Source organism: Empidonax traillii, unplaced genomic scaffold, assembly GCF_003031625.1.
Source record: "Empidonax traillii isolate 1590-97213 ecotype Southwest subspecies unplaced genomic scaffold, ASM303162v1 scaffold1414:size197169, whole genome shotgun sequence".
In the NCBI taxonomy this organism is placed as follows: domain Eukaryota; kingdom Metazoa; phylum Chordata; class Aves; order Passeriformes; family Tyrannidae; genus Empidonax; species Empidonax traillii.
The window spans coordinates 83,248-107,127 of NW_020956607.1; the positions used below are offsets into that span (position 1 = coordinate 83,248).

The 23,880-nt window shown below is 62.2% G+C and overlaps 5 protein-coding genes across 6 annotated transcripts in view; 3 read left to right on the forward strand and 2 right to left on the reverse strand.

Annotated features, from left to right (window-relative positions):
* The window catches only part of ATRAID (all-trans retinoic acid induced differentiation factor), a 3,716-nt gene extending 3,087 nt beyond the window's left edge, over positions 1 to 629 (reverse strand). Inside the window, exons 1-2 of the mRNA XM_027907156.1 lie at positions 517 to 629; positions 8 to 175 (exon numbers count right to left, since the gene is read on the reverse strand). Coding sequence (XP_027762957.1) covers positions 8 to 175; positions 517 to 582 — 234 coding nt within the window. The 5' untranslated portion in view covers positions 583 to 629. The remainder of the gene's footprint in view (positions 1 to 7; positions 176 to 516) is intronic.
* A 2,599-nt stretch (positions 630 to 3,228) lies between these two features.
* SLC5A6 (solute carrier family 5 member 6) lies at positions 3,229 to 6,840 on the forward strand. Its single transcript, XM_027907172.1, has 15 exons — positions 3,229 to 3,640; positions 3,716 to 3,781; positions 3,863 to 3,914; positions 3,990 to 4,057; positions 4,181 to 4,335; positions 4,498 to 4,638; positions 4,726 to 4,849; positions 4,917 to 5,005; positions 5,078 to 5,190; positions 5,265 to 5,332; positions 5,480 to 5,566; positions 5,678 to 5,862; positions 5,948 to 6,051; positions 6,117 to 6,238; positions 6,347 to 6,840. Exons 1-15 carry the CDS (start codon positions 3,311 to 3,313, stop codon positions 6,497 to 6,499), a joined length of 1,857 nt encoding a protein of 618 aa, XP_027762973.1. The 5' UTR covers positions 3,229 to 3,310; the 3' UTR covers positions 6,500 to 6,840.
* A 379-nt stretch (positions 6,841 to 7,219) lies between these two features.
* PREB (prolactin regulatory element binding) lies at positions 7,220 to 10,768 on the forward strand. The gene is made up of 9 exons (XM_027907166.1): positions 7,220 to 7,389; positions 7,612 to 7,804; positions 8,619 to 8,830; positions 9,169 to 9,249; positions 9,325 to 9,449; positions 9,717 to 9,890; positions 9,960 to 10,032; positions 10,105 to 10,264; positions 10,370 to 10,768. The coding sequence occupies exons 1-9, from the start codon at positions 7,255 to 7,257 to the stop codon at positions 10,462 to 10,464; spliced, it is 1,248 nt and encodes a 415-aa protein (XP_027762967.1). The 5' UTR covers positions 7,220 to 7,254; the 3' UTR covers positions 10,465 to 10,768.
* A 682-nt stretch (positions 10,769 to 11,450) lies between these two features.
* On the forward strand, positions 11,451 to 13,294 carry CGREF1 (cell growth regulator with EF-hand domain 1). Its single transcript, XM_027907191.1, has 5 exons — positions 11,451 to 11,622; positions 12,054 to 12,125; positions 12,301 to 12,371; positions 12,454 to 12,575; positions 12,654 to 13,294. Exons 1-5 carry the CDS (start codon positions 11,534 to 11,536, stop codon positions 13,116 to 13,118), a joined length of 819 nt encoding a protein of 272 aa, XP_027762992.1. The 5' UTR covers positions 11,451 to 11,533; the 3' UTR covers positions 13,119 to 13,294.
* A 77-nt stretch (positions 13,295 to 13,371) lies between these two features.
* KHK (ketohexokinase) lies at positions 13,372 to 16,022 on the reverse strand. 2 transcript variants are annotated; one of them, XM_027907188.1, is made up of 8 exons: positions 15,849 to 16,022; positions 15,653 to 15,769; positions 15,279 to 15,413; positions 14,708 to 14,780; positions 14,358 to 14,504; positions 13,896 to 13,984; positions 13,663 to 13,820; positions 13,372 to 13,547 (listed from the first exon to the last, which is right to left on the reverse strand). In XM_027907188.1, the coding sequence occupies exons 1-8, from the start codon at positions 15,962 to 15,964 to the stop codon at positions 13,462 to 13,464; spliced, it is 921 nt and encodes a 306-aa protein (XP_027762989.1). In that variant the 5' UTR covers positions 15,965 to 16,022; the 3' UTR covers positions 13,372 to 13,461. The 2 variants fall into 2 exon arrangements, with proteins under 2 accessions (XP_027762989.1, XP_027762990.1); XM_027907189.1 differs by lacking the exon at positions 15,653 to 15,769.
* Between the last annotated feature and the right edge of the window lie 7,858 nt (positions 16,023 to 23,880).

A 23,880-nucleotide genomic window follows, 5' to 3' on the forward strand; every position in this document is an offset into this window, starting at 1 on the left:
CCCGTACTCCTCGGTCCCCATCGTAGTCCCCGTTCCCCCCGTACCCCAGCAGCCGCCCCGGAGAGGGGCCCCGCTCCCGGCAGCAGCGCCCGTCGCTCTCGGTGTCGCGCCGGGACTCACAGAACCGGGACACGATGGAGCCGTTCCGCGGCGGCCCCGGGCAGGTCCCGCACACCTTGAGGGGGTCAGGAGGGCATGGGCAGCGCCGGCACCCGGGGCAGCCCCCGACCCCGGGTAACCTCCAATCCCCGGGCACCCCGACCCCCAGACAACCCTCGCCCTCGGGGCAACCCCCGACTTCCCCGACCGCCGGATACCTCCAAGGCGGTCACCCTAAGGGCAGCCCCGGCCCCCAGTTCAGCCCCGAGCCCGGGGCAGCCGCGATGCGGCCACCCCGACCGGGTACTCACCGACCCTCGGTCTCCCCGTCCCGGGCACTCCCTGACCTCTCGGCACCTCAGATCTGGGACATGCTCCGCCCACCCCAGCCTCCCGCTCCCGTGCCCCGCTGCTCACCGCGGCCCCGCGGGCGCTCCGGGGCAGCAGCAGCAGCAGCGGCAGCAGCAGCGCTACCCCGCCCATGGCGCCGGGCACTGCCCCTCCCCGGGCCGGGCGGCCTCTGGACCAGAGAGGGGTCCCGTGTGGAGTGGGCAGCGGGGCGCGGTGACCGCCCGGGGCAGCGGGGCCGGGACCGGCAGCGGGGGAGGCAGCGCGGCTTCGCCCACAGGGCGGGCGGTGACGCCATCAGAGCGCGCGGGGGCCGGGCCGAAGCGGCGCCGAGGGCGATCCCGCCCTCTTGCGTCATCAGGGCGCGCCCCGCCTGTCAGGCGGCACGTGGGACACGCGCCGCCACCGGTGAGTGTCATACCGGGTCCGCCGGGACAAGGTCACCGCCCGACCCCACACCGCACCGGGCACTGCGGGCACCGGGCTGGCGGCACTGGGGTCACCGGGGACGGGGAGCACAACCCCCGGTTAGGGGCACCGGGGACGGGGAGCACAGCCCCCGGTTAGGGCACCGGGGACGGGGAGCACAGCCTGTGCTGCTCTGACTGCGGCACCGGGGCCACCGGGGACGGGGAGCAGAGCCTAGGCTGGGGTGGCTGGTGTGACTGGGGCACCGGGGCCACCAGGGAGCAGAGAGCCCGGTTAGAGGCACCGGGGATAGCGGAGACGGGGAGCAGAGCGCCCGGTTACAGGCACCGGGGAGAGCGGAGACGGGGAGCAGAGCACCGGGGGCAGGGAGCAGAACCTGGACTGGGGGCACTGGGGAAGGCAGGCTGGGGACAGCAGGGACAGGGCAGCGGGTTCACCGCTCGGGGACACGGGGCACCCCGGGGCTGGAGAAGCGGCGCTGGGAATGCTGAGTTTCGGGGGAACACACCGGGATCGCCCAGGGAAGGGGGCCGCGGGACCGCGGCGGGATCAGTGGGTGACGGGGACACGCGGAGCGCCGCGGCTCTGGGTCGCCGGGTGACGGGGGCGCAGGGGTCACCGGGGCTGGCGGCAGCGGAGCCTCAGGGACACCGAGAGCCCCCGCGGCACGCGAGCCTTGGCCCGGGGCCGGTGGATGCCTCTCGGGACGCGGTGCCCCCGCCCGTGTTTAGTCTCGGCTGGAGAATGCAGGGGGTGACCTTGGACCCAGTCCGGGAGCTGCGCGGGGACGTGTCCCGAGCCGGTGGCGGCGGAGGCGCTGCCCTCTCACCTCCTTCTCCGCCGGGACACCACGGCTCTGCCGCCGCTGACGGACCCCCGCCTGGCCCCCGGCGGGCAGGCCCGGGCAGGCTGTGCCGGGGTGCCAGGAGGGCTCAGCCTAATCCCCCCAGGCATTCCCCCGGCGAGCATTCCAGCGGGGATCACGGTGGGCACAGTGCCACCCCCAGTCCAGCCCTGACCTCCTTGTGCCCCTAACGCTGCCCCGCCGGGATGGGGGGTCCCCTGCAGCCTGTACCCCGTCCCTGGCCAGGAAGGGGGGCCTCCACAGCTGCACCCCCTGCTCCTTGGCACCCGCTGCTCCCAGCAGTCCCTGTACACCTGGGGAGACAGAGGGGGAGTCTCTTCCCGGCCACCCCCTCCTGCTCCACAGGGGGCAGAGCTTGGGGGGACCCTGGGATCCCCTTGTGAGCGAGGCAGGGGTGTCAGAGCCAGCAACTGCTCAGGTGTTTGCTCCACCTGGCTGGTGCCCAGAGCCCCTCGGGCTGCCAGCCCCCCTCTGTCCATCTGTCCATCCCCAGCCACGTGGGGTGTGTGGTGTGGGGGTCACCATTCCCAAGCTTTGCCCTCTGGAATGAGGGTGTGGGGGCTCCTCCTGCCCCTCCTCGCCGGTGCAGACTCAGCTCTGCTGTGCCCTCCCCCACAGCACTGGCTGATCCTGCTGTGGAGGCTACACAGGCTGTGCTGGCCCCGGAGCACTGGGCGGGGGGTGGGCTGGTGGGCTATGCAGGCTGTGCTGTGCTGGCCCCGGAGCACTGGGCGGGGGGTGGGCTGGGCTCTCACACCGGGGGCAGCTCTCCCGGGGCTCTGTACTGTTGGAGTGGTTGGACCGGGCTGGGTTTGGGGGGGGCTGTCCTGCTCTGGAGGCGGCCGTGCTGGGCTTGGCTCCGGTGGGACCGGCACTGCCACGCTCTGGGCTGTCCTGCTCCCGGGGCGGCAGGGTGGGGTTTGGCTCTGGTGGGACCGGCACTACCAGTATCGGAGCAGTCCTGCTCTGGGGGTGACCGTGTTGGGTTTGGCTCCTGTGGGATCAGAGCTGGCCTGCTCTGGGGGCGGCTCTGTTGGGTTTGGCTCCTGTAGGATCAGAGCTGGCCTGCTCTGGGGGTGGCTCTGTTGGGTTTGGCTCCTGTAGGATCAGGTTTGGCTCCTGTGGGATCAGAGCTGGCCTGCTCTGGGGGAGGCCCTGTTGGATTTGGCTGGTTCTGCCAGTGCTGTGAGGGCTGGTGCTGCGGGGGCCTGGGTGCGACTGTTTTTACAGCCATGACCTCAGTGCTCTTTGGAGATGCTTGGGTTCCCCTCGGCGAGGCAGGTGGGGCAGCCCAGGGGTGGCCAAGCCCAGCCCAGAGGGAGGAGAAAGAGGAGGAGGAAAGTCTGACAAAGTCCCCCCCACACCGGGTCCTTGAGGCCAAGATAGAGCGAGCGAAGGTCCCTGCGGTGCTGACACGTCCCTCCCGCAGCTGCCAGCACCGGGGCAATGCTGGCCAGGACGCGCTGCCGGGGCGGCTACTGGTGCTCGGGGTGCCCATGAGGCCAGCGGGGCACGGGCGGCTGGGCAGTGGCAGCGCCATCAGGGCGGCGGCGCAGGGACACGCTCACCATGGAATTCACCACCATCGACTACACCATCTTCGTGCTGCTGCTGGTGCTGTCGTCGGCCATCGGGCTGTTCTACGCGCTGAGCGGCGACCGGCAGCGCACGGTGCAGGAGTTCCTGTTGGCAAACCGCGACATGGGCTGCCTGCCCGTCGCCCTGTCCCTGCTGGCCACCTTCCAGTCGGCCGTGGCCATCCTGGGCGTGCCCGCTGAGATCTACCGCTTCGGCACTGAGTACTGGTTCCTCGGCTGCTCCTACTTCCTGGGGCTGCTCGTCCCAGCGCACATCTTCATCCCCGTCTTCTACCGCCTGCGCATCACCAGCACCTACGAGGTGAGCGGGGGGGCAGGGGGGGCGCAGGGGACCCCATGGCCAGGTGGGACAGTGCCCTGACCCCTCTCCCCGCAGTACCTGGAGCTGCGCTTCAACAAGACGGTGCGAGTGCTCGGCACGGTCACCTTCATCTTCCAGATGGTGAGTGGGGCTGGGGAGCGTGGGGGGCACAAGGGGCGTGGGAGCCAGGCACGGTTCAGGACCGCACTCCCCTCCCCACAGGTCATCTACATGGGCGTGGTGCTCTATGCACCCGCGCTGGCCCTCAATGCAGGTAAGGGGGGACGGGTGGGGGAGATGCTGGGAGCCTGCTTCCCCCCACCCCATTGATGGCCTCTGCCGCTTCCAGTGACGGGCTTTGACCTCTGGAGCGCAGTGCTGACCATGGGGCTGGTCTGCACCCTCTACACTACACTGGTGAGTTCCTGGTGCTGCGGGTGCCCGTGCCCCTGCCATGCTGCGGTGATGGGTGCCGTGACCCTGCAGTGACCCTGTGCCCCCACTGTGATCCTGCCATGACGGGCACGGCGTGTCCTCCAGGGCGGGCTGAAGGCTGTCATCTGGACAGACGTGTTCCAGACGCTGGTGATGCTGGCAGGCCAGCTGGCTGTCATCGTGGTGGGTGCGCAGCGCGTGGGCGGCATGGCCCGCGTCTGGCACGTGGCCGAGCAGGAGGGCAAGATCTCCGGCATCGAGTGAGTGAACTGCCAGGACCTCCGTGTCACACCGTGGGGACACATGAGGCAGCCTGGGGTGGGGGAGAGGAACGCCCACCGTGGGGGTCCATCCCCGCTGCCCCCTTTCTTGTGGGGTGCTAGTGGGGACCTGTCAGTGTGACCTCCTGGTGCTCCCCACAGCCTGGACCCCAATCCCTTGGTGCGCCACACCTTCTGGACCCTGGCTGTGGGTGGGGTGTTCATGATGCTGTCGCTGTATGGGGTGAACCAGGCGCAGGTGCAGCGCTACCTCAGCGCCCGCAGCGAGCGGGAGGCCAAGCTGTGAGTGGGGTCGGGGCTGGGGATCCCCGCGGCCGGGATGGGCCCCCTCTGCCTTCCCCATCTCTGACACCCGCCCGGTGCCTGCAGCTCCTGCTACGCCGTGTTCCCCTGCCAGCAGATCGTGCTCTGCCTCAGCTGCCTCACAGGCCTCGTCATGTTCGTCTACGACCGGGAGCACCCGCTGACCCCACGCCCCGCATCCTCTGACCAGGTGGGTGCAGACCCCCTCCCCGTGTCCCTCCCTGAGCCCCAACACCCACACTGACCCCCTGCCCCAGCTGGTGCTGTTCTTCGTGATGGATGTGCTGCGGGACCTGCCAGGGCTGCCCGGGCTCTTCGTCGCCTGCCTCTTCAGTGGCTGCCTCAGGTGAGCGGGCGGCCCTGGGGCAATGGCTCGGGGGTCCTGGCCGAGTCCCCTCCCTCTCCCTCTCCTCCACAGCACCATCTCCTCCGCCTTCAACTCACTGGCCACGGTGACCATGGAGGACCTGGTGCGCCCGCACTTCCCCGGGCTGTCGGAGTCACGGGCCACGCTGCTCTCCAAGCTGCTGGGTGAGCAGCCGGGGGGTGGCTGGGGGGGCAGGGGGCTCCCCAGCACCGCTATGACCCCCTGCTCCCCTCCCCAGCTCTCGGTTACGGGCTGCTGTGCCTGGGCATGGCGTACGTGTCCTCCATGCTGGGACCTGTGCTACAGGTAGGGATGGGGCTGTGAGACCCCCCAGCTCCAGCACCCAGAGGGGGTAAGGGATCCCCAGCTCTGGCACCCCAAACGGGGTGAGGGACCCCCAGCTCCAGCACCCCCAGGGTTGTGGGCCTAGCGCTGAGGGCTGTGTTCCTGCAGGCGGCCATCAGCATCTTCGGCATGGTGGGGGGCCCCCTCCTGGGACTCTTCTGCCTTGGCATGTTCTTCCCCTGCGCCAACCCCACGGTGAGTGTCCTCCCACCCGTGAGTGTCTCCCCCTCCCGTGAGTGTCCCTAGCCCCGTAGGGGTTGGTGGGGAGGTCTGGGTCACTCCAAGCCCGGCTGTCCCCTGTCACAGGGAGCCGCCGTGGGGCTGGTGGCCGGGCTCGCCATGGCCGGCTGGGTGGGCATTGGCAGCCTCCTGAGCAGCATGGGACAGGCTGGGGGGGCCTCCCCCACACACAACAGCACAGCACTGCCCACTGTGGGCAACCTCACCACCATCCTGGCTACCACCCTGCTGCCCCCCACGCCGACCCCGAGGTGAGCAGGACGGGGGGCTCGGGGATGAGGTGCGGAGGGTGTGGGGGTGCTCCTGTGCACAACCCCTGACCCTCGTGTCCCCCAGCCCCACAGGGCTGCAGCAGTTCTACAGCCTGTCCTACATGTGGTACAGCGCTCACAACTCCACCACGGTCATCGTGGTGGGGGTCCTTGTCAGCCTGCTCACTGGTGAGTGTGGGGCGGTGGGGGGCCACTAGGGTCCCCCTGCCCCGCTCAACCCCTCTGCCCCCCAGGCCCCACGCCAGCGGCAGCCCTGGACCCCCGCACCATCTCCCCTGTGGTGCCCCGGCTGCTCTGCTGCCTGTCCCCCAAAATCCGGCAGCGGCTCTGCTGTGGCGGGGAAGACCCTGCCCAGGTGAGGAACAGACCCCCAGCACCTTGGGGGAAGGGGGACATGGGGTTGGTGCCCCCCACCCCTTCTGCCCCTGCTGTGCCCCGCCTGCTTCCTGCTCTGTCTCCACAGACCCCTGGCCACACAGACACCACAGAGAAGAGCAATGGGGTGCCCAACGGCCTGGGCCCCCCCGGCTTTGGGCATCAGGAGGAGGAGGAAGGACAGGGGTACATCCGCAGTGCCGTGGCCCCCACCTATGCTGTGCAGGAAACCTCCTTCTGACCACCCCGGTGTGAGGGTCTTGGCCACCCCCCCTGGCCAGGGGGCTCAAAGCCCCATTGGAGCACCCACAGACGGTCACGGAGTGCCAAATAATGGGGTGTGGCATCCCTGGGAGGGGGCTGGTGGGCTGCCCCCCACGGGGGCTCTGGGACCATGTCTGGGGGGTGTCAGAGCAGTGCTCCCCTCCCAGGTCGGGATGCTGCCCAGTGACCCCGGCCCGGCCATGTGCCTTACACACTGCTCTGCCCTGGGGGCTGCCTGGACCCCTCGGGGCGCAGAGTGCACCCCCTGAGCCCCTGTCACCTGTCTCTGTGTTCAGTGTCCCCCCAATAAACGGTTCTGGAGCACAGGTGTCAGAGGGTCCCCAGGAACTGCCCCCTCCCTGCTGTAACCCTGGACCCCCCGCTCCCCAAGCAGTGGGGTCTCTCCACCGTACTCCAGGAAGCCACAGGGCACATGAGCCCCATCTCTCCAAACATTGGGGTATCCCCACTGTCCCCCAAGAGCCCGCAAGTCCTCATTTCCCTGATCAGTGGGGGTCTCGCTGTACCCCAAAACCCCTCAAGCACTGGGAGTCCCCACGGGAACCCAGGGGAACACCATGTCCCCAAGCACTGCGGTGTCCCCACTGTCCCCCGAACCACGTGGGGCACTTGGCCCCGCCCTGTTTTGGCCCCGCCCCTCCAGGCCCCGCCCCCGTGGGCCGGGCGGGAGTGCGTGCTGACGTGTCTGCGCTGTGACGCCACGGCGCTGCGATGGCGCCCCGGCGCCCCCCCGAGCTGTACCGGGCGCCGTTCCCGCTCTACACCGTCCGCCTGCACCCGCGCCGGCCGCTCGCCATCACCGCCGGCGGCGGCGGCGCCGCCAAAACCGGCATCCGCAATGGCGTGGTACGGGGGCAGCCCAGACCTTTGGAGGGTCCGGGTTACTGGGGGGGGGGGCAGGTCTGAGCGCGGGGACGGGGGGTTTGGGGGTGCAGGCCGCAGCGTGGGGGTTGGAGGCTCGAGCACTGGGGGGGCTGGGGGGCCCAGGGGTGTGTGAGGGGCGGGTCTGAGCGAGCGGAGGCTGCAGGATTTGGGGGGCTCGGCGGCTGAGCCCCCTCCGCCCCGCAGCACTTCCTGCAGCTGGAGCAGATCGGGGGACAGCTCAGCGCGTCGCTGCTGCACTGCCACGACACCGAGACCCGCGCCACCATGACCATGGCGCTGGCCGGGGACGTGATCGCCGCCGGGCAGGACAACAGCTGCCACATCCTGCGTTTCAGCCTGCAGGAGCCCGAGGGCCCGGGCACCGCCGGGCGCGACGGTGAGAGCCCGAGTCACCGCGGGAGGCGTGGAGCACCTGCCCTGGGGCTGGGATGATTTGGGGACGGGCGCTGCCCTGGACTGCCCCCTCATGCCTGCCCTGCGTGCCGTGTGGAGGGCTGGGTGGTGTTTTGGAGATGAGGCATTCTGTGGACTCCCCCATGCCCGCCCTGGATCCCCCTTCTCCATGCCTACCTTGGGTGCTATGGGGCAGGATATGGGGTGCTGGGGGTCTGTGGGGTGGCTTGGAGATGGGGCACTGCCCTGAACCCCTGCATGCCTCTCCTGGACCTGCCTTCCTGTGCCTGCACTGGGTGCCATGGGGAGCTCTGTGGATGGGACACTGCCCTGGAACCCCTCTGTGCCCTGCCTGGACCCCTCCCTGAACCCATCCCAGGTGCTGTGGGCAGGGTGTGGGGGGCTGGGGAGTGTTTTGGGGATGGGCACTGCCCTGGACCCACCCCTTCTGTCTGCTCTGGCTGCCGTGGGGCAGAGGCTGTGGGGCTCTTTGGAGATGGGGCTCATCTGTGGACCCCCCTCCACAGACCCTGGATCTCCCCCGTGCCTGCCCTGGATGCTGTGGGACGGGGTGTGGGGAGCTGGAGGTCTGTGGGGTGTTTTGGGGATGGGCAGTGTCCCGGAACCTCCCTGGATCCCTCCCTGTGCCCACCCTGGGTGCTGTGGGGGCTTTTGGGATGAGAGCTGCCCTGGACTCCCCCCACGTGTGCCCTGGGTTCTGTGGGGCAGCGCGTAGGGTGCTATGGGGTGGGCACTGCCCCCGTGACCACCCTGCCAGCCCCGTGTCCCGGTTGCAGGCGGGGGGGACAAGGGCGTGCGGCGGCGGCGCGGCGCCGGAGCGGGGGCTGCGGGGGACACGCAGGGCCGGCCCCGCGAGGTGAGGGTGGAGAGCCTGCACCGTGTGCGCACCGACTTCAGCGCCGACGCCCTGCAGAAGGCCGTGCGCTTCAGCACTGACGGTGCCCTGCTCGCCACCGGTGGGGCCGACGGCTTCCTGCGCCTCTGGGAGGTGGGCACAGAGCGGGCCTTGGTGGGCAGGGGGGCCAGGGGCTGCAGGAGAGTGGAGTTGGGCATAGGGGGCTGGAGGGGGACACAGGGAGCCAGGGCAGGCACGGAAAGCTGGGGGAACATGGGGGAGCCAGGAGTGGCACAGGTGAAAGGAAGTGGGCACGGGGGGCTGGCACAGGCGTGGGGGAGCAGAAGCCAGCACTGCCGTGCCAATGGCAGTAGGTGTCGGGCAGGGATGTCTGGATCAACAACAGTTCCCTGGCTGCTTCCCCACACCTGCCCGGGGCTGCAGGGGAGCCCAGCCCCTGCCCATCGCCCTTACCGGCTCTGCCCCTGCAGTTCCCCAGCATGAAGAAGAAGCTGGAGTTCAAAGCCCACGATGGGGAAATCGAGGACATTGCGCTCAGCCCTGACAACAAGGTGAGTGTCAGGCAACCCTGTGGCCCCTCGGCCCCACAGAAGAACAGCCTCTGACCCCTGTGCTGTGTGTGGCAGGTGGTGACGGCAGGGAGGGATTTCCAGTGCTGTGTGTGGCAGCAGGACCAGCTGGTGACGGGGCTGCGCTGGCACGAGAACCTGCCTGGCATCCCTGACAAGGCCTATCGCTACCAGGCCTGCCGGTGAGGGCTGGGGATGGGGCAGGGAGCTGGGAACGGCCTACCAGGGCTGGGGATGGGCTGTGGGGTTGGAGACGGGACAGGGAGCTGGGAATGGGCCACCAGTGCTAGGGATGGGTTAGCCCCCCTGCTGCCTTTTACTGTGCCCTGTCACAGTTGGGTCTGCAGGGAGGGGTCCCCCAGGCTCTGCTGCTCTACTGAGGAGGGGGCTGAGTGCCAGGAGAGCTGCAGCCTGTGCCCCCTGTGCCCCATACCCCCTGTCCCTTGCAGGTTTGGGGCGGTGGAGGACAGTGTCGGGGCGCTGCGGCTCTACACGGTGCAGGTGCCCCACAAGCGGGAGCGCCGTCCCCCACCTTGCTACCTGACCAAGTGGGACGGGAAGAGCTTCCTACCACTGCTGACACGGCCCTGCGGCTCTGAAGTCATCTCCTGCCTCTCGATCAGGTACCCCGGGGCCGGTGGAGAGGGATGAGGTGGCTGTGGCAGCCCCTTCTCACTGCCTTCCCCCCACAGTGATTCAGGCACCTTCTTGGGGCTGGGAACGGTGACGGGCTCTGTGGCCATCCACATCGCCTTCTCACTGCAGGTGAGCTGGGGTGGGGGTGTGGGACAGCCCCGGTGCCCCCCAGCCGGCCTCTCACTCCCCTGTTTCCCCCAGAGGCTGTACTACGTGAAGGAGGCCCACGGCATCGTAGTGACCGACGTGGCCTTTGTCCCTGAGAGCCAGCCCGGGCGGGAGCTGCTGGGGGGCCACGAGGCCGCCCTGCTCAGCGTGGCTGTGGACAGTCGCTGCAAGCTGCACCTGCTGCCCACCCGCCGTACGTCCTGGGTCTGCTGGGGTGCTGCCTGGGGGCTGGAGTGCCCCTGCCCCTCCTGCAGCATGGAGAGGCTGCAGCCCCACTTCACCCTTCTCTACCTCACAGGCTCCCTCCCAGTCTGGCTGCTCCTGCTGCTCTGCGCCGGGCTCATCGTGGCCACCATCCTGCTGCTGCAGCTTGCCTTCCCGGGCTTCCTGTAGCCCCCCAGCCCCTGGAGGGACCCTTCGGCGCCGGGAGCAACCCTCTGGCCTCGACAGCCCCTCCCCACAGACTGTGAAACAGAAAAGGGACCAGCCCCGACCCCACCCCCCGCTGGTGTTCGGGGAGTGCAGGAGGGTCCGGGGGGCCGCCCAGGGCCTGGCCCGGTGGGACTGTGCTGGCAGCGGTGCGGGGCTGGCCCTGGGACAGAGGGCCTACCGGACACGGGGGTCCCCTGCCCCAGAAGGAGGGCGTCCTGCTGACCCCCCATCCCATTATGGCCATTAAACTGGAGCACGAAGGCAGCGCTGTGTCTGTGTCGGGGGAGTGGGCAGGGCTGGGCGTGTCACACTGGTCACAGTCCGGGAGACTGTGTGCCTTGCGGGGTGGGGGGGGGCCCTGGCCGTGCCCTCAGGGGGCCTTCCCAGAGCCCCCCACAGCGAGCAGGTACCGGCACTGGCTGACCCAGGCCCTCAGTGGTGCTGGTGCAGGGTCCAGGGGGCGATGCTGGGCTGGCCCGGCTGTACCTGGGGCCGTGCGGGATTTAGGGAGGGTCTCACCCACTGGGACGGCCCCACCCCTGCCGTGATCACGCCCGCACCTTGCGGCTCCGCCCGTCCCTGGCCCCGGTTGAGAAGCGCTGGATTCCGGTTGCTCCTGGAGCTGCACCGAGACGTCCCGCGTGGGGCCGAACCCCCCTGGGAAGGGCAGGGCAGGGCCCGGGGCGGGCGGGGCCGCTCCTGGGACCGGTGGCGGGGACGGGACGTGGCGGCTACGTGGCCCTGGGGTGGGGCGGGCGGCACCGAGACGCGAGCGGGGCTGGGTGAGTGGGCACCGTGGGTGTCGGGGAGCGCGCACAGGGTGAGCAGCGCCAGCCGGTCCCACGCGTGCCGCTGTCCTGCGCAACCTCCCCGTCCGTGCCAGCCTGTCCCCGCCGCGCTGAGACCGGGGCAGCTCCCGGAGCTCCCGCCCCTCTCCTACAGCCGGCTTCCCACGGCCCCGCGCCCCCGACCCGCCCACGGACGCCCTCGACCCCGCCACTCTCGTTCCACTGCAGCCCGAGGTGGCAGGATGAGGAGCCCACCGGTGACGCTGACCCTGCTGCTGCTGCTGCTGCTGGAGCCGGCGGCACGGGCAGCCCCCAGGGCAGGGGTGCACAGGTAGGGGGGTAGAGGTATGACGTACAGGGGTGGGGGGCACAGATACGGAGGGTACAGGTGTTGACGGTATGGATATGGGGGTACAGGTGTGGGGGCACAGATATGGAGGGTACAGGTATGAGGTATGGGAGAGGGACACAGGTGGAAGGCAGAGGAATGAGGGGACATAATTAAGGGCAGGCAGAGATGTGAGGGTTCGTGTGGGTGTGGGGGCACAAGTGTGGGTGGGGTGCATGGGAGCCAATGGGCACCTGGGCAGGAGGGGGGCACAGGTATAGAGGGGACACGTGGCTGTGGGTGGGCACTGGGGTCTGGGGGTGCACGGTGAGGGGTGGGACTAAGAGGGCTGTGGGGGCCATGGATGGGGGGATGTCAGGCCAGAGCAGACAGCCCCCCCCAGGGGCACAGGTGACCCCCCATCTCCTGGCCAGGCCTGAGCCCCCACCAACCACAATCCCGGAAGCGTATCCCGATCCGCTGAGCCCAGAGTCGCTGCCGCTGCCGTGAGTGCCTGCCCTGGAGAGCCCCACAACGCTGGGACCCCCACCCTGGCTGGGGCTGTGCGCTGGGGGGGAACAGCAATGGATGGGGGGCCTGGGCAGTGCCCGGCTGCTCATGGGACAGGGTGGGCCATGGGGCAGGGGCAGTGTTGCCCACCCTCAGCCCCACTCCCTCCAGGCTGCTGCGGGGCGCAGTGCGGAGCCTGGGGTTGCCAGAGCAGGACGTGGAGACCATGCCACGGGAGCAGGGTGAGGCCATGTGATGTGATGGGGGACTGAGGGGCTGGTGGGGTCAGGGACCCCAGCCCCACGGTGCCTCTGTGCCCCACAGCCCTGCTCTACCTCGTCGTGCTCCATGATCACGACCGGAGTGGGCACCTGGATGGGCTGGAGCTGCTGCAGCTGCTGGGCACTGTGCTGGCACAGGCCAGGGGGCCGCCAGACCCTGACATGGTGGGTCCCAGAGGCATGGTCCCTTGCACCCCCAGAGCCCTGAGGCTGGGCCTTCACCCCCATCCCCTATCCCTGCAGATGGCTGCTCTGGTGGACCGAGCCCTGGTAAGGCAGGACCGCAACGGGGATGGGCTGCTGGACCCTCACGAGCTGCTGTCACCTGACTGGGGTCGGGGACCCCTGGGGCAGCCCCCCCTGGAGCCACAAACAGGGGCTGAGGCTGTGCCTGAGGAGGGCACAGAGATGCTCAGGGGGCACCTGGGAGTGAGTGACCCAGGGCAGGCTGCCCCTGAGACTGGAGCCACCCAGGCTGGAGCCCCTGAGGATGGAGGCATGGAGGGGGACGAAGCCCCCAAGGTGGAATCCCCCAATGCTGAGGCTGTGGAGGCAGAAGAAGCCCCCGAGGCTGAGGCTGTGGAGGCAGAAGAAGCCCCCGAGGCTGAAGCCCACAATAGTGACGCCTCTAAGGAAGAGGAAACCCCTGAAGCTGAAGCCCTAGAGGGGGAGGCAGCCCCAGCATGGAGGGATTCTGAGGAGGGGTAGATGGTGGGGGGCTGTGGGAAGAGCTGAGTGGAGCAACACTCTAGCTGCTTCCTGACCTGCTCAGGGCACAGAGTGAAGGGGAGTCCCTGTGCCCCCCACCCTGCATCCAGGCGGGGGGGCTGGGAGACTGTGGTCATGTGGTCTCCCCTGTAACACATTGGACAGAGAAATAGAGGCTGCCGGTGGCCTTGGCCGTTGTCAGTGCACCCCTGTGGCAGTGGGACCTCAGCCAGGGCAGGGGGGGCACAGCTGGTGTGGGGCATGTGGAGATTTATTGGGGGAGGTGCTGGGTCCAACGGAGATGTGGTGTTCTTGGGGGGCGAGGGGATCTCCAGGCACAGGCTCAGATGATGCCATCGAAGCCCTGGATCCCACATTTCCTGCCTGCGATCCGGCAGCCAAAGGTGAGGGCGTCCTGCAGGGTCCTCCCTGGGGACGGGGCCCAGGATGAGATGTGGCCACGCTGTGTCTCCAGCGCAGCTGTGCCACGGCCACGCCAGGCAGAGCCACGGCCACGCTGTGCCCGTGCTGTGTCCGTGCCCACCTTCTGCGAGCGCAAAGATGACAGCGGCGTTGAAGGTGTCCCCAGCCCCCAGCGTGTCCACGAGGGTCTCTGGGGGGAAGGCGTCTGAGTGCACCAGCTCCCCATCAGGCCCCATGGCGTCGGCTCCCTTCTCGGCCCAGGCGCAGATCAGTGTGGCCCTGGGGGGGTGTGGGGTGGGTGTGGGGCTCACCGTGCAACCCCAGCCCTCCCGACCCCCCGTGCACCCCCCATACCCTGACTGGATGCGCCCCCGCAGCCCCCGCAACGCCTCAGGGGCCGAGCGGTACCCAAAGTGCTGGGCCAGGTCCTTGCTGATGAACACCTGCACAAGAGGGACTGGGGCGGGGGGCAGCCCCCGGCTCCCCCAGCCAGGAAGTGATGGACCTGCACCCCAGCGGTGCCCCGGGACCCCAATCACACCCCCAGATCCCGACCACACCCCCAGACCCCAGTCGCACCCCCAGCTCCCTTACACCCTTACACAGACTCCGATTGTGCTCCCCAGACTCAACTGCTCCCCAGGCCCTGAGTACACCCCCAGACCCCACCCCTGCACCCCTCGAGCCCGGACCAGGACCCCCAGCTCCCCTGGCCCCGCCCCCGGGTGAGGCGGTCCCTTGGCCCCGCCCATGAGCCGTAAGCCCCGCCCCTGACCACGCCCCCTTGGTCCGACCGCGCACCGCACCGCACCGCACCACTTCGCCTCGTCCCATCAGCGGCAGTAGCTCCTCCCGGGGCTTCTCCACCTCTACCGAGATCCGGACCCGCTGTGCCGGTGCCGCCGCCCGGTTGTGCCGCTCCACCCGCTCCAGCATCGCCCCCTGCTCCGCCGCGTTCCGGGCCTGCGGGCACGAGCATGGCTCCGCCACCGCCGGGGGGTCGCCAGCCCCGGGGGAGACCCCCAGTCCCGGGATGCTCCGTCCTCTTGGGATGCTCCTCAGCCCGAGGGATCCCCCCAGCCCCGGGCTCACCTACAGTCCAAGAGATCCCCCTCCATCCCAGTAGGTCCCTCCAGCCCCAAGGATCCCCGCAGCCTCGTGCTCACCTCGAAGTGGATCCACTTGTACTGGGAGAGGTCGACCCGCTCGAAGTCGCGGGCCGTCACATCAGGCAGCTTCCTGCGGGACGGACGCCAGGTGGGGCGGGGGGCCCCCAGCCTGACACGCGGCCGGGGGCGAAGGGCAGTGACAGGGGCTGTGCAGGGCCCCACGCTGCCGGGACAGAGGTCCCGGGGGTGGCACTGCCCGGGTGAATTATTAATTATGGCGTCTGGGACCCTGAGCTCGACTTGAAGGGCAGCGCAGCGGTGGCCAGGCTGGGGCCGCGGTTCAGCGATGCCCAATAGACTCTGACCCTCCGGCACGGCCGAGGGAGCACCGGTCCCCTACCGGGCAGGTGCCATGGCTGTGCCAGGTGTCCCCATGGGGCCGTGCCGGCTGCCCCGCTCCTCAGAACGTGTAGCTGTGTGGGGATGTCACCGCCAATGCCGGCGGGGGCGCAGGTGGTGAACGGGGGGCTGTGGGAACCACTGGCGGGACTACAGGGAGTCAGAACCCGTGCCTGTGTAACCCCGAGCTGGCACAGCCCGGCGCTGCCCGCAGGTGCCGGGCCCTTACGTGTCGTGCAGGACGATGGTGCGGGAGCCGCTGGAGGCGTTGACGAGACAGCAGGCGCAGGGCACGTCCCCGCGGGGCTGCCAGGCAACGTGCGCCGTGTCCACCCCTCGGCGCTGGAAATCCGCCGCGATGAAGCTTCGGGGGACAGAGAGCGGGGTGAGGGGCCCGCACGCCCCCGAGAGGGGCGGGACGGTGCGGGTGTCCCGGCGGCCGCCAGTGGTGACGGCAGGGGCGGGCGGGCAGCAGGGGGACCGCGGCAACGGCATCGCGCCGCGGGTCGAGGCTGCCGGTGGAGTAACACGGAGAGGCCGGTGGAGTATCAGGGCGGGTCTGCCCCGTGCCCAGTGCTGGGGGGGTCCCCGCACCCCACTTACTCGGCGGCGGGGCCGGGGGCCAGCGAGCCCATGAAGGCGCAGGGGGCTCCCAGCAGCGCAAGCACCGTGCAGGAGTTGGAGGCGTTCCCGCCCCGCTGCCACCGCTGCGACACACACCTGCGGGGGGTGGGAGGCTGCGGTGGGCGCGGGGCCGGTTTGGGGGGCACCAGCGGAGCCCCCCCGCCGTTGGCGGTACCTGGTGTCGGAGTCCTCGACCGGGAAAGTCTCCACCACGCTGATGATGTCCAGGCACACCAGCCCCACGCACAGAATCCGTCGCTCGCCCGCGGCACCGCCCGCTCCCGCCGCCATCCCGGACCGCTGCGGGGTGGGACTGGGAACAGGAACGGGATCGGGATCGGGACCAGGACCGGGCTCAGCCTCGGGACAGCCGGCGTGGCCACGCCCCCGGCCACGCCCCATCAGAGCGCCACCAATCAACGCCCGCCGCCGCGCCGGGCCCTCGGTGGGCGGGGTGATAGGTGGGGTGGGCGTGGTTATACAGACCACGCCCCCATTACGCCCCGCCCCGCGCGCACATAACGGGCGGGAAGGGATGGACACACGGACACTGCAACGGACACGCGGACACGGACACGGACACGGACACGGACACGGACACGGACACGGACACGGACACGGACACGGGCACGGGCACACACAGACAAACATATCAAGACACAGATGCGCGTGCCCCCTGGACACACGGACAGGGGCACACAAACCTCACGCGGACACACGGACAAGGACAAACGGACACGGACACACAGACACGGAAACTGAGGATTACATTCAGTAGTGGCACCTCGGGGGCAGCTGCAGGCTGAGCTCTGCGTGGGAGCCCCTGGTGACGGACTGGGACCTGCCCACCCTTCGAACAACAAAGGGCCCAGGAGGGAGCTGTGGCCCGGCCAGGTGAGGGGCACCTGGGGACAGCAGGAGCCGAGGATTCCACACTTTGGGCACAGCCAAATGAAAGACACTCAGAGACAGCAGGAGCCGAGGATTCCAGACTCTCCTGTGCTCAGACTGTGAGGAGATAAATGCTCAGGGGTTCCCTTGTTCAGGGTCCCTCATTGGAGGCACCAGCTCGAGCTGTTATTTTTTTACTTAGTTACTGCATCAAGATTAAATCAAAAGACTGAGACGTCTGAGACTCTGCGATGGGAAACCTGGGACTGAGCTGGTGAGGGGAACTGGTCTGACTGGGGCAGTGTGGGGGGTGCAGCTGTGAAGGGGTCTTGGTCCTAGCTCAGGTGGGGCAGGTGTGGCTGCTGGAGCAGCTCCTGGATGGTTGGACAGGAAGTTTCTTTAACGGTTTGACCACCCAGGCATGGTCCCAGGCCAACCTCTTTGGAGCCTCCCTGCTCCAAACCCCCCCACCTGCCGGCACCGGGTGAACTCACCGGGATCTTTGGAGCAGGGAGGAGCCAAAGGGAGTGTTAAAATTTCCTGAGCAGATTCAATGTCAATGATCAGGATCTGTTATTAAATTGCTCCAGTTCTCTCAGTCTCTCCATGGGTGCAGCATTTTGTACAGTCAGGGGAGTCCCTGCAGTGGGTCGAGTGTGGGACCGTGGCCTGAGCAGTGTGAGGGGAAATGGGGGGTTTGGGGGCTCGCCAAAGGTGTGTGGGGGGGTTGGGATCCCTCGTAAGCCACGCAGGGAGGTGAAGTTAATGGGGGGTTATGACCATTTTTAGCACATCCAGCACAGCAAAGGGGATGCTCTTGGCCAAGGTTGTGGAATTGGGAACATTGTGGGGATGATTTGAGGCTTCACTGACCTTTGGAGAGAGAGAGAAAAGATTGATGGGAGAGTTGAAGCATTTGAGATTAGTAGGGAAACTGTTTAAAACCCTGAGCTTTATGTGTGCTACAGACAGTGTTTAATGTCTGGTGATTCCCTCCAGGCACTTCAAGAGTTTCTTTTGGAGCAAAGAGCCAGCTGGTGCCCAGACACCGTCCCTGGAGCACAAACACCCAGGGAAGGAGCTGGTCACTTGATGTCGCTGTTGTGTGCACACGGGATCTCCCCAAAAAGAGGGATCCAGGGACATCTGCATGCAGAGGCACCTCAGCTCCAGCCCGTGCTGTTTGTACCTGTTTGAAGGGGTTGTTGGGGCGTGAAGTTGAAATCCCACACCAGGAGCAGGTTCTCCAGAGGGTGAACATCACCTGAGATGCTGCTTTAGCTCCGTGTGTGTGTGTGTGTGTGTGAGAGAGAGAGAGATCCCTGGGCTTGTAATGGTGGTAACTCTCTGTGTATCTCTAAAAAAATATTTCTAGAAGCACATCTTTCTACATGAACATTTCTGCTGGGTAAGTGGATGGTGAAGAATGCAAAGGAATGAGTAGAACTGTTGTGGTTGTTCTCAAGGAAAGGCTGTGTTCTGTCTGTAACTGGAGGCTTCCCCTGGGCCTGGTTTGCTGCTTGGGCACAGCAGGAGGAGACTGTTTGACTTTTCACGTTAATGTTATTTATATTAAGTAACATTATGTATAAATATTTATATTAAACAGTTTCATTTCCTTCTAGTAGGACAATCTGCAGAGTCCTGCCCAAGCAGGAGAGGGGTTGTGGTGCCTGATGGTTTGTACAGCCCCTCTGAGGAGAGGGGAAAGAAGAGGCTTTTGCTACCTAAAAAAAAAAAAAAAAAAAAAAGGGGTTTACAGCCCCTTTGATCTGCAGAGAATTTTGGCACTTAATGCCCTGAAGTTCAGATATAAAATTCCTGGGACAATCCAGCAAACCTCTGGCTGAGGCAAACAGGGACTCTCAGTTAAGTGAGGAAAAGGAGAAGAGGCTTTAGGCAGAGGGGCTACTGCTTGCTGCTGAGTTTGATCGGGTTGGAAAGCTTCAGGCAGAGCTTTGGGATGTGCATGAGAGACAGAAAATCTTATGGGAAAAACTGCAGGATTTGGAACCCGAATCATCTTCAGAAACAGTCTTGTAACTCAGGATTTTTGTGTCTAATGCAGGAGTTGAGTGAATGGTTCTTTTGTTCTGACAGTAATGTTTGCATTGACATCTGATGATGAGGAAGTAACATTACGACCCTTAATTAAAACTGATGATTGTTGGGGTCAGTAAACTGCTACTAAAACAGTGCCATCTGCCATATCTCAGTCTCAGTGACTAAAAGATCAAAGTTTGCCGGTAAATCAGGCGAGACTGAAATTCAGCAGGTGGAATCCTATCAATGCACCCCATACATTTGGACTCTAGTTGATTCTTGCCAGCAGTTAATAAAGTTTCTAATAGATCTGGGAGTGCAACACTCAGTATTAATGCAGTGGGAGGTTGGGAAGCTGTGTGTGTGACCCGGGCAGCAAAGAGTTAAAATCCCTGGAGTAAACAGAGCAAGTGTTATCTGCAGAGCTGCTGAACTCGGTTTATGGCTCCTGGGTGAGAAGTGAAGTCTGCTAATCTTCACCCTGAAGGAAATCCAGGGGCTGCAGTGTGCCTGCTCCTGGCTCAGGGATTGCTGGGGTATCTCAGAGATGGATTTTTGCTGCAGCACAACATGGAATTTCTGAAGCTGTGGCTGATTTGGCTCCTCCAACAGCTGCAGAACCCAACACCACAACCCAACAGCCACACACGTGCTTGGGCATTGACGGGGGTCTCACACTCCCCTTCCAATTCTTCTGTCTGGGCAGTTTATTATGAGCAGTTAAATAGCAACACTGCTCCTTCAACCTCTGCTGTGATAAATCTCGTGGGAATGGTAACTCAAATTCAGAGTGTCCCACTCGTGGATGGCAACCTGAGATGTGTCCTGTGTGATTCCATGCTGGAAACATGACAAGGCTCGATTGGTGCTTGCCTGGAAGGGAGGGCCATACACCTTTATCCCACAGCACAGCCTGCGCTTTGGGAACTTTCACAAGCAGCCTCATTCCCTCAGGACATGGAATTCATCAGAGGAGACCCCCATGGAAAGGTGGGGGAAGCAACAACAGCAGTGAAGCAAAGGCTCATGGAACAGAAGTTGAGATTCCATGGAAGAGATGCCAAGTCCAGGCTGTTAAAGTTGAGCCACCCAGGGGGAACCTGCCCTGATCAGCTCCTCCAATGCTTGTGGTGTCTGATTTTTCCAGGAATGATGCCAGCACAGCACCACTGAAGGTTCAAGGACACGAGTTAGCCCTGAGGGGGACTCCCATCAGGAGCCCAACACTTTGGTCTTGTCAGCCCCGAGGGGGACCCAGCCAGTGAAACATAAATAGGAACCTCCTAACAGATGACATCGAGCTGTGTGGAACTGAGGAAACTTTTAACTTGTAACCCAGAATTGCTGTATTTCCAGTTTATTAATTTTTGTGATTTTTTTGTGTGGTTTTAATATCACAAGCACCTTGTTGATTTTATAAGACAGGCCACTTTACTTATTCTTAGCTGGATTTTTGCAAAGGTAATTTTGTCTTTTTACTGGGGGGAAAACAAAAAAGAAGAATGGTGTGGGTAAAACTTCTGGTTTTTTTCTTGTGGATGTATAACTTTGTCTCAAGGAATTGAGAGTCGGAGAATTCAACTAAATTTAGCCTGGGAGTTGATACAAGGATTTATATGTATTTGGGATCATACAAATATGTATTAACCTTCTATGTTCTTCCTTTACATCTGTTATGATTTGACTAAATTTTTGAGCAAAAGAAAACGTTACCCGGGAAATGGATGAGTCCTCCTTCGTAGGGAGGACAGCCAAGGACCACAAATGGGGCAATATAAATTAAAAATTAATGTTAAAATATAAAAAACACTTTACCAACTCTTACACAACTCTACCTGTAACCATTTCTGAAACCAAATATGTTGTCAATCATTAGACTTTCCAAAGTAAATTGGAGTTTCTGCTTGAACATGTCTGGTGTATAACTGGGTTTCCTGCTGTGTGTCCTAAGGGCTTTTAAGGTTTCCTAAACCTCTTTTATTTATGCTAAGCAAGATGGTAACTGTAGCACATTCTGTACCACACGCACTGCTCAGCTGGGAGTGCAGTTTGCTATTGCAAAGGAAGGTGATGAGGGCGAATTGCTCACTGAAATTATAAAAAAACAAACAAACAAAAAACACACACAAAAACCCCAAAAACAAAACCAACCAAACAAACAAATCCAAAACACCAAAACAAAACCAACCAACCGAACAAAAGCGACCTGGGATAATAAAACCAAATTTGAAAGGGATCAGAATTTCCCCTATGTCCCCAACAACTGCAAAGCCACAGGTTTTGTTGTTTTGTCAGGATTAAATTAAAATGGGGCTGTGCTCTATTCCCTGCAGAACAGGGTATGGGCCTGATGTCAGGATGTGTTTGCATGAAAACCTTTCCTGTGAGAGCTTTCAGTGCTTTGTATGAAAGCTGTGTGGCATGGATAGTCCTGCTGAAGGAACCAGGGTACTGTTACCAGGGATGTATCAAACCTAATCCAAAACCCCTGACTAATATAGGGCACCTTGTCAATCTTTCCCTTTCGATCCCATTTCTCACCCACTAAGACAGCTGGATCGTTAAGAAGCACCATATGTGCTAAAGGTTAATTTTTCATGGTTTATAGAATTACCCAGCGTGCTTCCAGGGACAGGAGCTCTGCCTATAAAGTTCCTCCAGCTGTACGTGGATGTGGTCACAAGAGAACCTTATTTTAGAGCCTTTGAAGCACGTGAACACACCTCCTCAGCAAACCCATTTACACTTGTTTCAGTGTGCAGAGGTAATTAATTGTGGGGATCCCCTTGAGACTTGACTGATTGAGAAAATGCCTGCCTTTAAATGTGACAGGTGTCTGTTGAGGATACCCCGCTGTGGGATTTCAAAATCAAGACCTGCTGTGTGACTCTGCAGCAAATTTCGAGCCCCACCTGTACCCAGTGGCCCATAAGGACACCTGGACTGGGAAGATGGGCAGTTCTCCTGCACTGCACTGCTTGGATTAGCCTGGGGATGTTTTGGTGGAAAGTTTTCCTGGTGGTGGAGCCCAGCTCAGCACACTGGGCTAAGGGCAGGGCAGGGCTCCCATATATTTGCCCAAATTATGTCTTTCATTATTGACACAGTGGGAATTAAGTGAACAAAGCCAAGAATGGATCAGTAATAAACGTGCAGCAAGATAGCTGTGGGGTTTAAGGTAATTTTTAGTGCTTCTATAGTTATCAGGCAACACCAGTGGGCCTGGAAAACATTACATGTCAGGGACAGGTGCTGCAGGTGGAGGGGGAGCTTCAGAAAGAGTTCACTAGAGAAGCTCCCATTGAGTCACAGGTGAAGAAAGGACCCCCTGGCTTTGTAAACCTCCTCAGAGAGGAACCTGAGTGCAGCTGGATCCAGTCTCAGCCCCAGACTTTGCCAAGGCTTCAAGTCTAAGCAATTATAGAGGTGTGAATGAACCTTTGTACAATCCTTTGTCCCACGAGATTAATGACGGCAAGTCAGACAAATTTATATAAAAACAAATAATTTATTATGATAAATGATTAGACAAAAAGATCTTAATCAGCATTATTTAGTACACAGTATAGAAGCTAAAATTACTCACAGTATAGTGTCCTATATCAAAGCAATTATATTAAAGCAATTACAGTAAAGCAGCTATATTAAAGCAATTATATTAAAGTTAACAAAAAGAAAACAATAATTAAGTAGAGATTGAAGTTACTCAGCCAGACCAATATAATTGGGCAAATTTCTTTGGCTCAGCCTGGAGGGTGTTAGCTGTATTATAATCATACATTACCCTTTTCCATACAAAATTATTAGAGAAATCAGTTAGAATTTAGTTAGCAACATTAAACAGAGCATAATATAGAATTAGTTATTGATTCTGGCAAGAAACACTGTTATTATTTCAATTTATGTATTTCTGGAGTGGTTAGTATCCTCCTTTGTTGGATTAGGTACCACACTCATATCTGCAATGATTATTAATAAAAACCACATTCTGATTAATAGCAATATTATAACAACAGGGTGTTGCATTATATGCAGTTGAAGACCATCCAAATGAGTCAATCCCACTTCCCATCTGTTCTCCATCCCCTTTCCCTCACTCTGGGACATGGTGCATTTTTATCAAATCGTGCTGGACAGTGATTAGCATTTTTTGACTGTCCTTTTTGTTGTTAGACCAGTTTGTGTAGATCAGGATGTTCCAACAATTTTTAAACAGGGTCACGTCCATTCCTATGGGCACTGGAGATTGTCCTGAATGGCTTCCATCATTTTACCACTTGGAGCTGACTCGAGGGGCACAGGCCCCAAGAAAACTGGTTAAGCAGGACGACCCACTGGTCCATATCAGTTATTTATCTCATATAACACAGAGGGGGAACCTTTTATCCCGCTTGGGTTCGTGTGGCCTGAGGGAGCCTTTCCCCAAACCACTCCCAGCCCCACCATCCCCTTTGCTTGGGAGTAACGAGGTGCACGGAAAACCCACTTGCTACTCCCCTTTTCGGCCCAGTCTTGTACCATGACACTGCTGAATCGTGATCCTTTGTCACTTTGTCCAGTCTGGGACAGGGAGACTGGAAAACCAGTTGCTGGGTCCTGAAATAGCAGCTTTGGCATCAGCACATCTGCTGTGAATGGCAGTGACAGCCCAGAGACCACTCTAGCACCTGTCAGTGTGTCCTTACAACCACTGGATGTCTCCAGAGGGCCAGTATAATCAATTTGCCAAGTGGACCAGAGTGTCTTGTTATTTTTGCTTTGTAAAGGTCACCCAAGTCTGGATGATTTTGTCCGAGTCTTAGTTGGCACTGGGGACACTGTGTGGGAATGCCTTTACACATCTTTCTGGTCAGTGGCCAGCCTCCAATTTGTGCTGCAAAAAATAAAGCTTCCTATCCAGTTTGCCCTAATTTACAGTGCAGCCACTCCCCCAGTTGGTACCAGCGCTCAGGAGTTTCCTGTCGATCAATTTTTAATGTTTGTCATCTGATCCCCCTGGTTGTTCCAATCAGGCTGTCAGGCTTTATCCTTGGCATGAGCTTTGACCCATCTGTGTGGATTGGTGGGGACTGAGGCTGTAACAACAACCACTTCCAAAATTCCTTCTGCCAAACCCCCTTTCCATTCGCTTGCCAACCTAATTCTTCCCACTGGCACAACCTCTGTGTGGCACCAGCCCAGACTGCATAGGCATCAGCACAGATTGTCTTTGTTTTGTCTTTTACTGCCAGCAGTTTGGCTTTCAATTCTCCCACCTGTGCATTTCCCATTCC

Bases quoted from the DNA above. Each gene is read 5' to 3' on its own strand.
- SLC5A6 (XM_027907172.1), top strand. From the start codon at position 3,311: ATGGAATTCACCACCATCGACTACACCATCTTCGTGCTGCTGCTGGTG. The intron at 4,850-4,916 runs GTGGGTGCAGAC...CCCCTGCCCCAG, and splicing joins GCCCCGCATCCTCTGACCAG to CTGGTGCTGTTCTTCGTGAT. The intron at 5,191-5,264 runs GTGAGCAGCCGG...TCCCCTCCCCAG, and splicing joins GCTGCTCTCCAAGCTGCTGG to CTCTCGGTTACGGGCTGCTG.
- PREB (XM_027907166.1), top strand. From the start codon at position 7,255: ATGGCGCCCCGGCGCCCCCCCGAGCTGTACCGGGCGCCGTTCCCGCTC. The intron at 10,033-10,104 runs GTGAGCTGGGGT...TGTTTCCCCCAG, and splicing joins ACATCGCCTTCTCACTGCAG to AGGCTGTACTACGTGAAGGA. The intron at 10,265-10,369 runs GTACGTCCTGGG...TCTACCTCACAG, and splicing joins GCACCTGCTGCCCACCCGCC to GCTCCCTCCCAGTCTGGCTG.
- CGREF1 (XM_027907191.1), top strand. From the start codon at position 11,534: ATGAGGAGCCCACCGGTGACGCTGACCCTGCTGCTGCTGCTGCTGCTG. The intron at 12,126-12,300 runs GTGAGTGCCTGC...CACTCCCTCCAG, and splicing joins CCAGAGTCGCTGCCGCTGCC to GCTGCTGCGGGGCGCAGTGC. The intron at 12,372-12,453 runs GTGAGGCCATGT...TGTGCCCCACAG, and splicing joins GACCATGCCACGGGAGCAGG to CCCTGCTCTACCTCGTCGTG.
- KHK (XM_027907188.1), bottom strand. From the start codon at position 15,964: ATGGCGGCGGGAGCGGGCGGTGCCGCGGGCGAGCGACGGATTCTGTGC. The intron at 15,414-15,652 runs GTAAGTGGGGTG...TGTCCCCCGAAG, and splicing joins GCCCCCGGCCCCGCCGCCGA to CTTCATCGCGGCGGATTTCC. The intron at 14,781-15,278 runs GTAAGGGCCCGG...TCCGTCCCGCAG, and splicing joins ACCATCGTCCTGCACGACAC to GAAGCTGCCTGATGTGACGG.